This window comes from Martes martes (assembly GCF_963455335.1).
Source record: "Martes martes genome assembly, chromosome: 8".
Classification (NCBI taxonomy): Eukaryota; Metazoa; Chordata; class Mammalia; order Carnivora; family Mustelidae; genus Martes; species Martes martes.
This window is the reverse complement of record NC_137895.1, coordinates 141,574,407-141,588,770: the sequence shown is the minus strand read 5'-3', so window position 1 is coordinate 141,588,770 and position 14,364 is coordinate 141,574,407. Positions and strand designations below refer to the sequence as shown.

At 46.5% G+C, this 14,364-nt stretch overlaps 1 protein-coding gene across 2 annotated transcripts in view; it reads right to left on the bottom strand.

Moving 5' to 3' along the window:
- The window catches only part of LARP4B (La ribonucleoprotein 4B), a 91,907-nt gene that overhangs the window by 65,619 nt on the left and 11,924 nt on the right, over nt 1–14,364 (bottom strand). For both annotated transcript variants that reach the window (XM_080811237.1, XM_080811236.1), the window contains exon 2: nt 187–321. In XM_080811237.1, coding sequence (XP_080667363.1) covers nt 187–267 — 81 coding nt within the window. In that variant the 5' untranslated portion in view covers nt 268–321. The remainder of the gene's footprint in view (nt 1–186; nt 322–14,364) is intronic.

The window sequence follows — 14,364 nt, the reverse complement described above, 5'->3', positions numbered from 1 at the left end:
TCACCTACTACTTCTTCCTCTACTACTAAGCTCCCCATAAACTTATTCAGAATATAACACCTATACTTCGGTTGTAAGATATGCCAGAGTTACTACTCTGATTTACTTATTAAATCCAACACAGCATCTGTGATGAGAAGAGGAGAGCGAGGCACCAGGCCAATTCTGGCCTCGACCCACACTCACCAGATGAGCGCTGTCTTTCCCTTCCTGGACTCGCTGGCCCTGCGGTTCAGCCACGACCTTAGTGTCCTGATCAGAAGTCATGAGCTGTTTACTTTGTGGCTGCACTGGGAGAAGCTGAACGGCAACCGTAGAATGCTGTGAAACAACAGAAGACAACATCAGTAATTGAAGTACAGAATACAACAGATACTCAAAATCAAGTTACTAGGAAGTCTTAAAATTCTCAGGTTTTCCAGGGCATGTGTTTATCCCTCTGGAGTCTAAGCGGCTTATTTACCTATTTATTTTAAATTTGGGCTCACGCCCAGCATGGAGCCCAACTCAGGACTTGAACTCATGACCCTGAGATCAAGGGCCCAGGAGAGATCAAGAGCCAGCCACCCAACGGACTGAGCCACCCGGGCGCCTCTGCAGTCTGGGTAGTTTAAAAAAATCTACCACGGGGCGCCTGGGTGGCTCCAGAGGTTACTCGTCTGCCTTCAACTCAGGTTGTGATCTCGGGGTCCTGGGATTGAACCGAGTGAGGCTTCCTGCTCAGCAGGGGCGCCTGCTTCTCCCTTTCCCACTGCTCATGCGCACATTCTCTCGCTCTTTCTCGCTCTGTCTTAACAAACATAATCTTAAAAAAAAAAAGGAATCTGCCCATAATTCAACCCAAGAATATACTAAGACTAGAAATCACGTGTTAACACATACAAACCCACTCATACTCAGAAAACCATTTTCTTAAAAACAGAAAATAATAAAAAGAATAGGACTCCAATTTCTGATTTGATGAATCCCAAATTTACATGTATCATTTTGACTGGCCCCATTAATTCATTTCGTTCCAGAACAAGAGTTTTAAAGAGAAATAAACAATAATTAGTTAAAAAGGAATCCCTTCAAAATCTTGACCCACACAAACCGAAAACCACCTCAAGACAGCAGGACCGGGGCCTCTGGGTGGCTCAGTGGTTAAGCATCTGCCTTCAGCTCTGGTCATGATCCCAGAATCCTGGGATCGAGCCCCGCTGCTGCAAAGCAGACTTTCCAAAGCACTGGTTCGCCTCAACAGTTAGAGACTGAACTTCAAATAAGAGATCTCATCTGATTTTCCCAAACAGCATAAATAATAACTCTTGAAGACAACAATACTCATTATTTCGTACGATCAGCTTAAGAACCAGGGTTCTCAGACACCCGGGGCTGACCTCTGGTGTTTCCCTCTTTCTGCAGCGCCGCGCTGCCTCAGAGCAACCACTAGGACTGGCTTTAATCCAGGTTCCTCTCAGGCTCTCCTGAAACACAGCAGCCACAGGCCAGATACAGAGATTTGAAAGCTAGCTATTTCTGTCTCGCAAGGTAACCAGGCAGGTTCTTAGTTCCTACGACGGTGCTCCCTACTCTCAATAATCTGCGTATCATAAATTCCCAAAACTCTTGTTGATGAAATCGTCTGACGACTGGAGGTATCGCTTCCAACGGTCAACGCTACCATCAGGCACGAAAGCACAAAATCACTTCTGGGCTGACAGCTTTGGCAATATAAACTGCAGGAAGCGAAGAAACGCCTGAAACAGATCAGTTTCATGGAGGTCAACGTCCTCCAAAATCAGGGTATCTGATGTTAAACTGTAAGAGTTTGCAACATGTGAAACTATCACAGAAACGAACATCAAGGGGCGCCTGGGTGACTCGATGAAGCATCTGCCTTCGGCTCCTGTCATGATCCTGGGCTCCCTGCTCCACTGGACAACTACTTCTCCCTCTCCCTGCACTCCTCCCCCTACTGGTACTCTTTCTCTCCCCCTCTCTCTCAAATAAATAAAACCGAAAGAAAGAGAAAGAAAGGAAGGGAGGGAGGGAGGGATGGACGGACGGACGGACAGACGGACGGTCAGTCATCGACTCTCCCCAAACACCAAATCCAGAAATGAAGTCACGGGATGCTAACTAGATGTCACAGAAGGTGTTGTAAACACTTTACCACTATGAACTCCTCGATTTGTAAGATTCTCAACGAAATAAAAAAATGTTTGGTTAAAAACAAGGTAAGACAGCCAAAAGGGGGAAATTCAACTGAAAGAATCCTTTATTACAACTACTACTTATATTTTTTCAGTCAGAGACTCTGTGCCTCCTGATAGAACCAGCAGCAAGGCCAGGAAGTGGTCTTGCAAAACAAAAGAACGAACAGTACGCACACACCCAGGATGGTCTCATAACTAACTTACTGCTCCTTACTTACGAACTCACTACAAACAGCGCTCCTCCGGATCCCAGGGGTGCGGTACTCGGACAAGTAGCCTGGCTTCCTCAACACCACCGACACAAGATGCACATACTGGCCAAACCATGGCTTTACTTGGTTTGTGTGGCTTTATTCAATTCAAACAAATGACAATCAGGGAAGCAGTACCGATGGGGTATTTGATGGTATCAAAAAATTACTATATTTTCTAATATGTGAGAATGATGCTATGGTTATCTTTAATTAAAAAAAAAAACAAAACACGGGGCGCCTGAGTGGCTCAGTGGGTTAAAGCCTCTGCCTTCAGCTCAGGTCATGATCTCAGGGTCCTGGGATCAAGCCCCGCATCGGGCTCTCTGCTCAGTGGGCGGAGCCTGCTTCCTCCTCTCTCTCTGCCTGCCTCTCTGCCTACTTGTGATCTCTGTCTGTCAAATAAATAAATAAAATCTTTAAAAAAAATAAAAATAAAAATAAAAATAAAAAAAAACAGGCCTTACAGAGTTGCATACTGAAATATTACAGGGTCAATAATATGATGTCTGGAATTTTCCTCAAAATAACCGTGGACAGAGAGGTGGGAGTTTGTATTTGTTCCCCTTGAAAGAGGGATATGGGGGTTCACGATTCAATCCAGTCTGCTTGTGCATGCTTGAAAATGTTCCATGACAAAAGGTTTAAAAAGCAGCACGGCAGTGTCCTAGCACAACGGACATAGCCGACCTGGCTGTGTCCCAGGCCTCCTGTACACAAATAAATACTCCTGACGTCACACCACAAGATCTCTTAATTACTGATCTAACATGCACTGTTTTTCTAAGTCCTACACCTGAAAAGACCTTACTGATCTCCACCTTGTTCAAGCAGCACAAAAGGTACAAAGCATTAAAATCAGACTTTATCAAATGTCTGAATCTAAAATAAAGACAGAGTACGAGGATGACGCAACACTGATAAAAGTTCAATAAATAACAAAACCACCTTTTCATCACTCATTCAGGAGCCCCAAACCAACTTGAGACTTAAACCATTTAAACTACTGCTTCCAGGAATGGCCAAAGAGCAGGTCTCCAGGTTTTAAAGAGAAATTGGGGGGGGGGGGTTTATCCCCAAAACAAAGCATTTGCCAGCATAAGACCTAGGAATTTGAAAACCCGACAGTGTTCAGTGGCAGCCTTCACAAAGCCTTCCTGAGCTGAACAAAAGGACTGACTTCCCTGGTTTGATTTCATCTCTGAAAGTGAAAAGGCAGAGATGAAATCAAAGGGCCTCCTTCCTGTCCTGTGGTCTCTATGCTAGTTGGACATTTTAAATTTCACCTGTCAAAGCTACACCTAAAAGTTTTATCAGTCTTACTAAACACTTGGGAGAGGATGGGTCTCTCGGATCTGTTCCTAAAGAATCCTTTTCCCATTACCAGAGATGTCTGTTTCATAATGAAACATTCATTAAGGTCTCGGGGGTCCCATCTAGGACCTCCCACGGCATTCGGTTGTCACTTCCCCCCGTGACAACTCCTCAGGCCTTCTTCATCTTGTCCACGCTTTCCAAGAGCGCCGGTGACTGCTTCTGACACGCCAACCTGGGCCACACTCACCACGACAGCAAGGAAGCCAGGGAGCGCGCCTGCGGTCTCGGCACAGAAGCCGCGGGAGGGGAAGGGCCGCGCTCTCACGGCCGCGGAAGGACAGAGCCTGGACAGAACGAACGGGTAACAAACGTGTTCAAACCCACACGCCACGCTGGTCACCTCTGGAGGGTCTCAGGATACCGAGTCACCTCTCGAAGCTTTGCACAGGCCAGCAGTCATCGGGCTGCCGTTCCTGCGTGACGCCTGCAGCGCAGCTGGTCAGGGCGAGCGGCTCTCCGAGCAGGAGCCACGACGGATAAACACTGACAGACCAAATCAGAAAATCGAACTGTTTTCAAGAGCTAATGAAATAAAAAAGCAATAACCACTGATGTCTGCTCAGGCCCGGGGCAGAGCTGATGGAGAACTGCACAACGGCCGGATGAGAGGGGACACTAGAGCAACTTTTCCATCCTGTCAGGAAAGTGGGACGACCAGGTGTTACATTCTTCCTCATGGGAAGAGCGAGCACCATTTATCAGTCATTCTTCCCAAAAAAAGAACCTGTAGTTAATCAAACCTCTAGATCGGACTCCCAATTTAAAGGAAATTCTGGGACAATACATGTTAAATCACATCAACACAAAGCCATCAGCCAAATCCAAACTGTGGGGCATTCTAGAAGACAGATGGCCTCGCGTCTGCAGCGCACTGAAGACAGGGAAAAATGGGAGGGGTTTTTTATTGCCACAAAATACAAAAGCTTTAACCAAAATAACCTTATGGAACGAGAGAACTGTATCTGGATTGAAATAAATTAACTTTAGAATGACATTTTTGACAGGAAAAACTGACTGTTGCCTAGGTAACAAAGGGTATTATCGAATGATTATTGATTCCACTTGGGCACAATCCAGGTGATGTGTCTGTTTAAAGGTCTTATCTGGGAGACATATAAACTGAAAGACTACAGATGACATTACATTCCCAGAATTTGCTTTAAAATATGCTAACAATTTTTTTTGGTAAATTTAAGAAACAAAAATACAAGACTGCAGCAAGTGGCTGGCAGTTGAAGACAGACGGGCACACAGAGGGCTGCTCTGCTACCCACCCGCTCTACTTCTATGGTTAAAAATTCCCACAATAGGAGCACTTGGGTGGCTCAGTGGGTTAAAGCCTCTGCCTTTGGCTCAGGTCATGAGTCCAGGGTCCTGGGATCGAGCCCCGCATCAGGCTCTCTAATCAGCGGGAGCCTGCTTCCCTCTCTCTCTCTCTGCCTGCCTCTCTGCCGACTTGTGATCTCTCTCTCTCTCTCTGTCAAATAAATAAATAAATAAAAATCTTAAAAAAAAAAAATTCCCACAATAAAAAGTAAAAAGAAAAGTTTGACTAGAATATAGTATCAACATCCATCTAAAACTTCACACGCTTGCTGTTATTTAAAATCTGTGCTGGGGCGCCTGGGTGGCTCAGTGAGTTAAGCCTCTGACTCTGGCTCGGGTCATGATCCCAGGGTCCTGGGATCAAGCCCTGCATTGGGCTCTCTGCTTGGCGGGGATCCTGCTTCCTCCACTCTCTCTCTGCCTGCCTCTCTGCCTACTTGTGATCTGTCAAATAAATAAAATCTTAAAAAAAAAAAAATCTGTGCTAATGAAATAATATAAAAATAAGTAAACTATTTCACAAACCATGTTCACAGCAGCTTTAGCAAGAAACAAAAAAATAAAAATAATTATAGAAAAGCAGAAACTATTTAAAATATTCAGAGGTTACATTAAGTTAAAAAAGCAGGGTATCAGACTATGGACAGGATAATTACAGCTATGTTCTAAAATTCACATAACTAACCATGAATATTTACAAGTATATACACCAGGATGGGGCTCAATTGGTTAAGCGTTTGCCTTGGGCGCAGGTCATGATCCCATGGTCCTGGGACAGAGAGCCTGCTTCTCCCTCTGCCGCTCTCCCCACTCAATTCTCTCAATCTAATAATAAGCAAAATCTTAAAAAAAAAAAAAGGAAAATGCACAACAAATATGAACTAGGTGTTTTAAAAAAGGGGTAGTTTTTCATTTTGCTTCACTTCTGTAGTCTCAATTTTTTGAATACCTTATTGTCTCGTAACCACACACACTTCATAGAACTCACCGGGCCTGCCGGCTGCACGTTTGCCAAGCAAGCACACAACCCAGAGCACCGCTGCACTTTTCCTATAGGAAGGAGTAAGCACTGATCCAGCAGGAAAAGCATCCAACTCCCTTCCCAGTGGGTTGTCAATACAGATTAATAAAACTGCCAAATGGGTGTCACAGCATTTTTCTTATGGAAATGCATAACTCAGTCCTGTTCTCTAAGACAGAGGGTCACAAAGGGTGGCCTGGGCCTGTCAGGGGTCCCAGAGACCTTCTCAGGGCCCCCAGGTCATATGAATTGTCCCAACAATGCCAAGATGCCACGCACTCTCTCCTCATAAACCGCGATGGGTTCTGGTGCAGTTACAGAGAATGGCCAAGGTTATATGAAAAGACTACTAAAAGATTCCTCACTTTTCAAACTATGTATTTGTGTAAGGTCAGATTTCCTTCTCGTCCTTCAACCAAAATAACATATCGCTAACAGATCAAATGCAGAAACAGAGAAGAAGTGACCTGAGAGTCTATTAGACATTGAAAAGACTTATAAATATAAAACAATGTCTTTCTCATCAAATTATTTTTTGTTTTTGAAAAGACTGTTACCTTTTATCATAACCACTGTTATTTATATTACATGTAATGGCTTTGTTATCATTGTCAAAGAAAAATCTTTTTATATTTGAGTCTTAATTTTTAATACAAAGATAAGCCCTACAAACTAAATTCCTAAAGATCTGCAATAATGTTTCAAAGTGCAAAGAGGCCCAAGACCACAATGTTTGAGAACCACGAACAGAAGACAAAACTAGTCCTGATGTACAGATGCCTGGTGTTCATGGAGAGGAGACACCCTACGTTCACAGATGGGAAGACGTGGTATTCTGATGGCAACAGTCCCCACATCTAAAGAGTCAACCCAATCCCTACAAAATCCCCCCTGACTTTTCTGCAGAAATTAATGAGCTGATCCTAAAATTCCTACAGAAATTCAAGGGACCCAGAATAGCCAAATAATCTTGCAAAGGACAAAGCTGAAAGACTCACACTTCCTAATTTCAAAACTTACTACAAAACTATAGCAATTAAGACAGTGTGGTACTGGCATAAGGAGACACACACAGACCAACAGACAGAACTGAGAGTCCAGAAACAGACCCTCACATTTACGGTCAGTTAATTCTCAAATGGGTGCCAAGACCTTTGAATGCGGGAAGAAAGCTCTTCTCAACAAACGGTGATGGGACAACTGGTATCCACGTGCAAGAGAACAAAGGCTGACTCTGTCCAACTCTACACATAAAAATTAATTCAAAATGGATCAAACACCTAAATATGGGGCACCTGGGAGGTTCAGTGGGTGGAGCACGTAACTCCCGCTGGCAGGGTTGTGAGTTCAAGCGCCACGTTGGGTACAGAGATCACTAAAAAGTAAAATAAACTTTAAAAAAAAAAAACAAACCCCACCTAAATGTAAAAGCTAGAACTGCAACACTCAGAAGAAAACACAGCAGTGAATCTTCATGGCCTGGACCAGGCGATGTCTTCTCAGACGGGACACCAAAAGCACAGGTACCAGAAGAAAAAAATCCACTGGTCTTCATCAAAATTAAAAACTTTTGGGCTTCAAAGCACAGCACCAGCAAAGTGAAAAGATAACCCAGGGAATGGAAGAGAATATTTGCAAATTACATACTTCATAAAGCATATGTGTATATATACAGAGCAAGAGAGGGAAGAGCGTGTTCCTAGAACTCAATTCTAAGAGACAAGTAAGTAAAAGACAGGCAGAGTCTGAACTGACATTTTCCCAAAGACATACAAATGGCCAATAAGCACATGAAAAGATGCTCAACATCATTAGTCATTAGCGAAAGGCAAACCAAAACACGAAATGCCACTTCAAACTCACCGGAATGGATATAATCAAAAGACAAACAACAAGTGCTGGCGAGGACAGAACGAACTGGAAGCCCAGTGCGCCGCCAGCGGGAACGGGAGGCCACTCGGCCCCTCTGGGAAACGGCCGCGGACGCTGAACACAAGCTCATCGTATGACCGAGCAATCCCACACCCAGGTACACACCCAAGAGAACAGAAAGCACGTATCATCACCAAAACTTGCACATGAGTACTCATCGCAACATAATAGCCAGAAAGTGGAAATAACTCAAACTATTAGAGGTCAAGATCCTTATTTTCATCCATGTGCTTGGCATGCTTCAGTGGACCCGTGTATAACAATGAGAACCATAGCTGAAGAACTTGATAATTTCTAAAACGATCAAAATAAAGATATCATTCTCTTAAACATGATTTTTCCCCCTGCTTACAAGACGGTGATGTGTAAACATAGATGATCTGTCTGCATATTAGAAATCCAAAAAGGAAAGAATTAGCATTTGGATCTCTGTTATGCAATAATTCTTGAAGTGCTTTACATGTCACCGAATCGACTTCAATTCTCTTAGTAAGGTCTCCTGCCCACTTAGTGGACTGGGAAAATGGGTTCAGAGATGACTCAGTCGAGGTCACACAGCGAGCTCATCCATAGACACACATCTAGGTTCTGCTCTGCCACTCTCTGTGCCCACAGAGGAGTTCAGCAGGGCAGGCAGCTCACCCCGCCGACCCACACCAGTGGGCATCTCCACCGTGACACGACCTCCCAGCACCTGCAGCTTCCGCAGCCGGTCTCCATTCCTTCCTCCCTTCTCTGGGGACAGTCCACAGTGCACCGGTGCACAGATGATTGAAGAAAGCATTTAAAAACAAGCACTTTTTAAAAAACCAACATAGTGCCTAAATATAAGCCAAATATTTCATCTCTTTATATGACGAAGACCTGATTCGATGCCAAAAGAAAAACTTGCTGTGTTGAGAGATGATCTGTTGCACCTTCCTGGGGAGTTTTCAAGTATACAGATCGTTTTTTATCAGTTGACCTTGAAATGTAAACATTTCATATGAGATGAGATTCTACTATATGGGGACCAGATATAAGACCTCTTTTCTCAATCTAAAAACATTCTTCTGAAGCCAAGAGTCTCTACTTCTCCAGGTCACCCTCCAGTCTCCCCACCCACCCGGGTATTCAACACTTCACACACTCTATTCTGGCCTGGGCCGCTCCTCCCTCTTTGAGGGCTTCCTTCCCATTCCTCTCTCCTTCCTGCACGCACGCACAGCCTTCCCAGTTCTTCAGGGCACTGACCACATCTGTGCTTCTCCCCTACTATCCCGACCCTCTTTAAGGAACCCAGGTGTTTCGTGTCCTTACATACAGGGTACGGGAGGAGTATGTGTCCCACCAATGGATGCTACAGGTTACCCCCAAGAGAGTCCTTCTGTCAGTAACAGCCATACACAGGTGGCTTAGCTGCAGTGCTGTCTCCACACTCCGCTTCCGGGCCTGCAACCACAAAATGAGGGACAGGTCAAGTCAGCTAAGGCACCTTCCACGTCCTGCAGTCCACAGCTGGGAGCGAGGGGTTCAGGGACAGAGCCTGAAAAGAGCCGCGGGACGGGACAAGACGCTGCCGCACAGACACGCCTTCTGAGAACGCCGCTGGAACTGCTGGGACTGTTTTCCAAAAACCGTAAATGAACATTCAACAAGGTAAGTAAACACAGGTTTATCCAAATATGGAAAACGGGTGGTTGAGAACTTTAGAGACTGCCCTAATAGAGTACTAGATGATCCCCTTTGAGAATCAGTTAGAAAAGCCAAAATCTGTTACTTTCAATGTCTGGACATACTTTGTAGAAAGACAGTTGACCTCCAGACCTCCAGAACTAAAACTCCTTGGGAAAAACAGAAATGGGCAAAGAACTAACTCAAATCATTCCAGTACAATCAGAGCATCTGCAGATCTGGAAGGACACTGATTAAGAAGAGCAACTTTCTTCTAGGAACTCCATTTGCACACCTCTAAATGGAGGCGTAAGAAAATGAAATATTCCAACAGGAGTTAGGGTTCCTCGTGCACTCGCCCGATGCTGCGGGCCGCACTATCCGGTTTATCTCGCGGCTCAGCGGCTGTCTGCATCGCGTGATCCTGTCTTGGGGCAGGTTAGTCTATGTACCTTCCATGGCACCTTACAAAGATCATATATTCAACGGACTCTGTAGGCTTGAAGAGTGGAACATTCACAGAGCAACAGACAGCTGTCTCCAGGAGAGCGATTTCTCCGACGCACTATCTCCACGACAGCCCATTCTCCCCGCAGAGCTTCTTCCCCGTAACTGCGGCTGGCACGCAAAGACACAAACAAACGAAAGAAAGGAATCCAACCTTAGTAAGTGGTTGTTCAATTACACATTTAAACTGGCTCCCCGTAGAGAAACAGTCCCGAACAGATGCTGCCAGTAAGCTTCCAGATTAATTTTTTAAATTTCCTTTTACACATGTACACCTGTGCTTCTACTGAAAGAGCCGGCAGCGGGAAAAGGTAACTTATTTTTTACAGTTCGATCTGATTCTGCTCCTAGAGAGGGCATAGAATCAGACACAAGACACGCTTATTTCTCTAGCAAATAGGACTGGAAAAGTACCTACATGAGAAGTAAACCCCCAAAGTTACATTTAAAAATTTTCCCACTAACAGCTTTTTAGAATTTCTTTAGAAACTACACACACACACACCCAGAAAGGTCCCTTCTAGCTTTATGAATAAGCTGGTTGGTGGCAGGACGCCTGGGTGGGTCAGTCGGTGAAGTGTCGACACTCGGTTTCCGCTCAGATCATGATCTCAGGGCTGCGACATGGAGCCCTGCATTGGGCCCCCCGCTGGGCATGGAATCTGCTTAAGATTCTTTCTCTCCCGGGGCGCCTGGGTGGCTCAGTGGGTTAAGCGTCTGCCTTTGGCTCAGGTCATGGTCCCAGGGTCCTGGGATCGAGCCCCGCATCGGGCTCTCTGCTCGGCGGGGAGCCTGCTTCCCCCTCTCTCTCTGCCTGCCTCTCTGCCTACTTCTGATCTCTGCCTGTCAAATGAATAAATAATATCTTTAAAAAAAAAGATTCTTTCTCTTCCTCTCTCTGCCTCTCCCCGCACTACCTCAAAAGAAAAAAAAATTGGTGCATGACATGTTATCTCACTGTGGAGAGGTCAATTATTTCAAAAGACTGTCTTAGCTGGAATTCTTATGAAAATATAGCACAAAACAAAGGGAGAGTTTAGGTCATCTCATTAACCCTCTGGTTACAAGCATTTTTGACAAACTTCAAACTACCAGCCCAATACTTGGTCATAAGGAAGCCTAAATAAAATATTATTTGAAACAAGTGAAACAAATACGAAGACTATAAAGTCCTATCTCTCACTCTGCGTGTGACTGTGATGGTTATTTTGTAAAAGAGGGCACAAAGCTGGGGTGGGCGATCATATCCTTAGAGAAAGCGCCTTTCTGCCCTCAAACTCTATCTTTTCCTCTGACCATGAGTCACTTCTTTTCCAGGAGAAGACCACGTCCTGAAACAGATACACATCTTTTCACCCAAGAGAAGCAGACGCAAAGAGCATCGACCACATTAGGCCTAGCTACACAGGGCACGAGCTCGGCTGGTCCGCACGCCTGCCTGAACACGACCAGCAAGTGCAAGGCCAGACCAGACCAGTGGCCTCCACGGACACGATGCAGCCTGTCTACTCTGTGCCGCCTAAAATGGAAGGAGTGAAATACAGGAAGAACTGTTTTCTACAAAGACGTTCAATCCCATAGTTGAGAAGCTAACTGCCCCGAATCCAGCCTGTTTAGAATGTACTCTGACCTCCATCTGTCTATCATCATTTCCCCATTAAGAACCACTTCCCATACTGTAAACCGTAAGCCCGGGCCAGCCAGGGCTGCCACAGTGGCAGGCCAGACAGCCCGCTGAACCGCTCAGGCCTTACTCAGGGCCCCTCCGTCCCGGGATCACGGCCACCCAGGCACTTTTGGGTCAAGGGGCACCTCCACCTCTGCCATCTCTTTCCTCTGCCGCACACAACCTCCGGATTGCAAGCCAAGTGTGTCTAGTGTCCAAGGGGAAAAAAAACAGCCTACTGCTGGCATTTCATCTGTATTATCACCTTATGGACAAAGAGCAGAAATGCCTCATTCAATCTCTTTCAGAATTTATTTTTACCCCAGGGAACTGCATTATGTGTGGCTCTCCCTTGTTTGATGACGCAGTTTTGTTAACTTCATTTTGAACGTGGCATCATTTTCTTGAGATAATCCACACTCTCCCTAAAAATCTTCACTTTCTCTCATTTACATCTGAACACAAAAAATGCTGACAGCTTAATGTAGTATCAGTGTACAGGTGCACCAAGGAAAGGTCAGAACCAACACCACAAAAAAGTCTTTCAAGAGACCCCGAAGTCCTCTTGGAAAAACCAAGGCTGGATAGGATAGGACCTTGCTTCAACCCTTTGCAAAGGAGAAGTCTCGGCGCACCTCAGTCTTCTTGTCTGTCTTTCATTCCCCTGAGGAATGCCAGCCACATTTTACTACTGTTCCCAATCTACTGTGACCTAACTACAACTTTTCAGGGGACCCCGGACGACACAGTGGCGGTGAGCAGCCTTAGAAGAGAGCTCAGCTGCAAAGGCTGGAGCTCGACAGCGGCTCAGAGCGCACTGAGCCGGGCTGCCGGACAGCCACATGCCGCTGACCCAGGAGGGCACCAAAGATCAGAATCAGAGGTGGAAACCGGTCTGAAGTCCGGAACTATACAGAGTAGTTTACTCAAAAAAAAGTTAAATTTAAGAAAAGCCAACACAACAAAAACCTGTACACCTGACACTGGCAGACTATTTCCACTTCTTCACCCTCTAACAGGCATGCAGTTTGCAAAGATGTTACACTTAAAAAAAAAAAAAAAAAAAGCTTTACTTTCAGAAAAGGTACTTTTGATCTGTGTTAATCAACAGCCAATTAATCAAAACAAAGGAAGAACATCTTGAATGCACAGTGTTTCTCCAAATGAAGGACAATGGGACTCAGCGAGTCGTGAAAACATTCCCAAGAGCGTGCAGGGCTCTACGTCAAGAGCAGTTCGATCCAACAGGTGGAAGTGATAAAGACGACTACTGTGCCTGGGGGGCTCACTGGGTCCCGCGTCTGCCCTCCACACAGGTCAGGATCTCTGGGTCCTGGGATGGAGCCGTGTCAGACTCTGATCTCCACGGGAAGTCTGTTTGAAGATTCCCTCTCCCTCTCCCCGCCCCTGCTCATGCTGTCCTGCCGTGGCTCGCTCTAATAAGTCTTTCAGAAAATTAAAAGCCATTTAATAGCTTTCTAAGTGGTGATAAAATAGGCCTAATTTCAAAACCTACATTAAAGTGCATCCCCCTTTCTTGAATTTAATATTCCTACCAGATGTGTACTTCTCGGCACTCTGGGGAGAGGGAAATACTCTGTAACAACCGTCCTCCTACACAGCTCGTGAAAGTCAGGCCTCCTAAGTCAGCGCTAGGGACCCAGCTACAGCCTATGCATTCGACAACGTGAAAACGCTTCATGACAATGACCCAGTTTCTCCTCAGTAGTTTCCACGTCCAGGAAGGTCTGGAGTGGGCACCTGGGGGGCTCAGTCGATGACTCGTCTGTCTTCGGCTCAGGTCATCATCGCAGGGTCCTGGGATCGAGCGCCAAGTCGGGAGTCTGCCCCGCCCGCAGGCTCCCGCTCTCTCCCCGTCTTGCTCTTTCTCTCTCTCAAACAAATCAATCCTACCCAAACATTGGCTTGGAGAAAAAACAGCGTATTCACTGAAGGCGCACGGGTCCTCTACCTGCGGTCTGGACCCCACTTCTCCCTTCGCCGCTCAAACGCGCCCGCGGGGCTCTCTCCGAAGACGACGCGCCAGACACCGGCAGGACGGGAGGGAGAGGCTGGGGCCTCGCAGGCAGGCGCGCTCCGCCGGGACGGCCGACGCCCCGCTCCCGGGAGACGCTCCCGAGGCCTCCGCACGCCCGCCCTCGCCGCGGGACGCCCTCGCCGCGGGACACGCGTCATCCCCGCGGCCTCCCGCTCCCTTCGGCCGCGGACGCCGCTCCCCCGCGGAGCGCAGTAAAGCGCTCGCCGCCCCGCGCGACCCGAAGCGACCGGAAGCGAAAGCAGGTCCTTCCGAAGCCCGCGCGCGGGTCCGTAGCCACTTCGACTTGTCCAGGCTCCGTCACTCGGGTTGCCTGAGACCGAGCCCGTCGGTCGAGGCCGTCTTTGCTTCTCACGTAAACCGCAACGCGTCCCCTA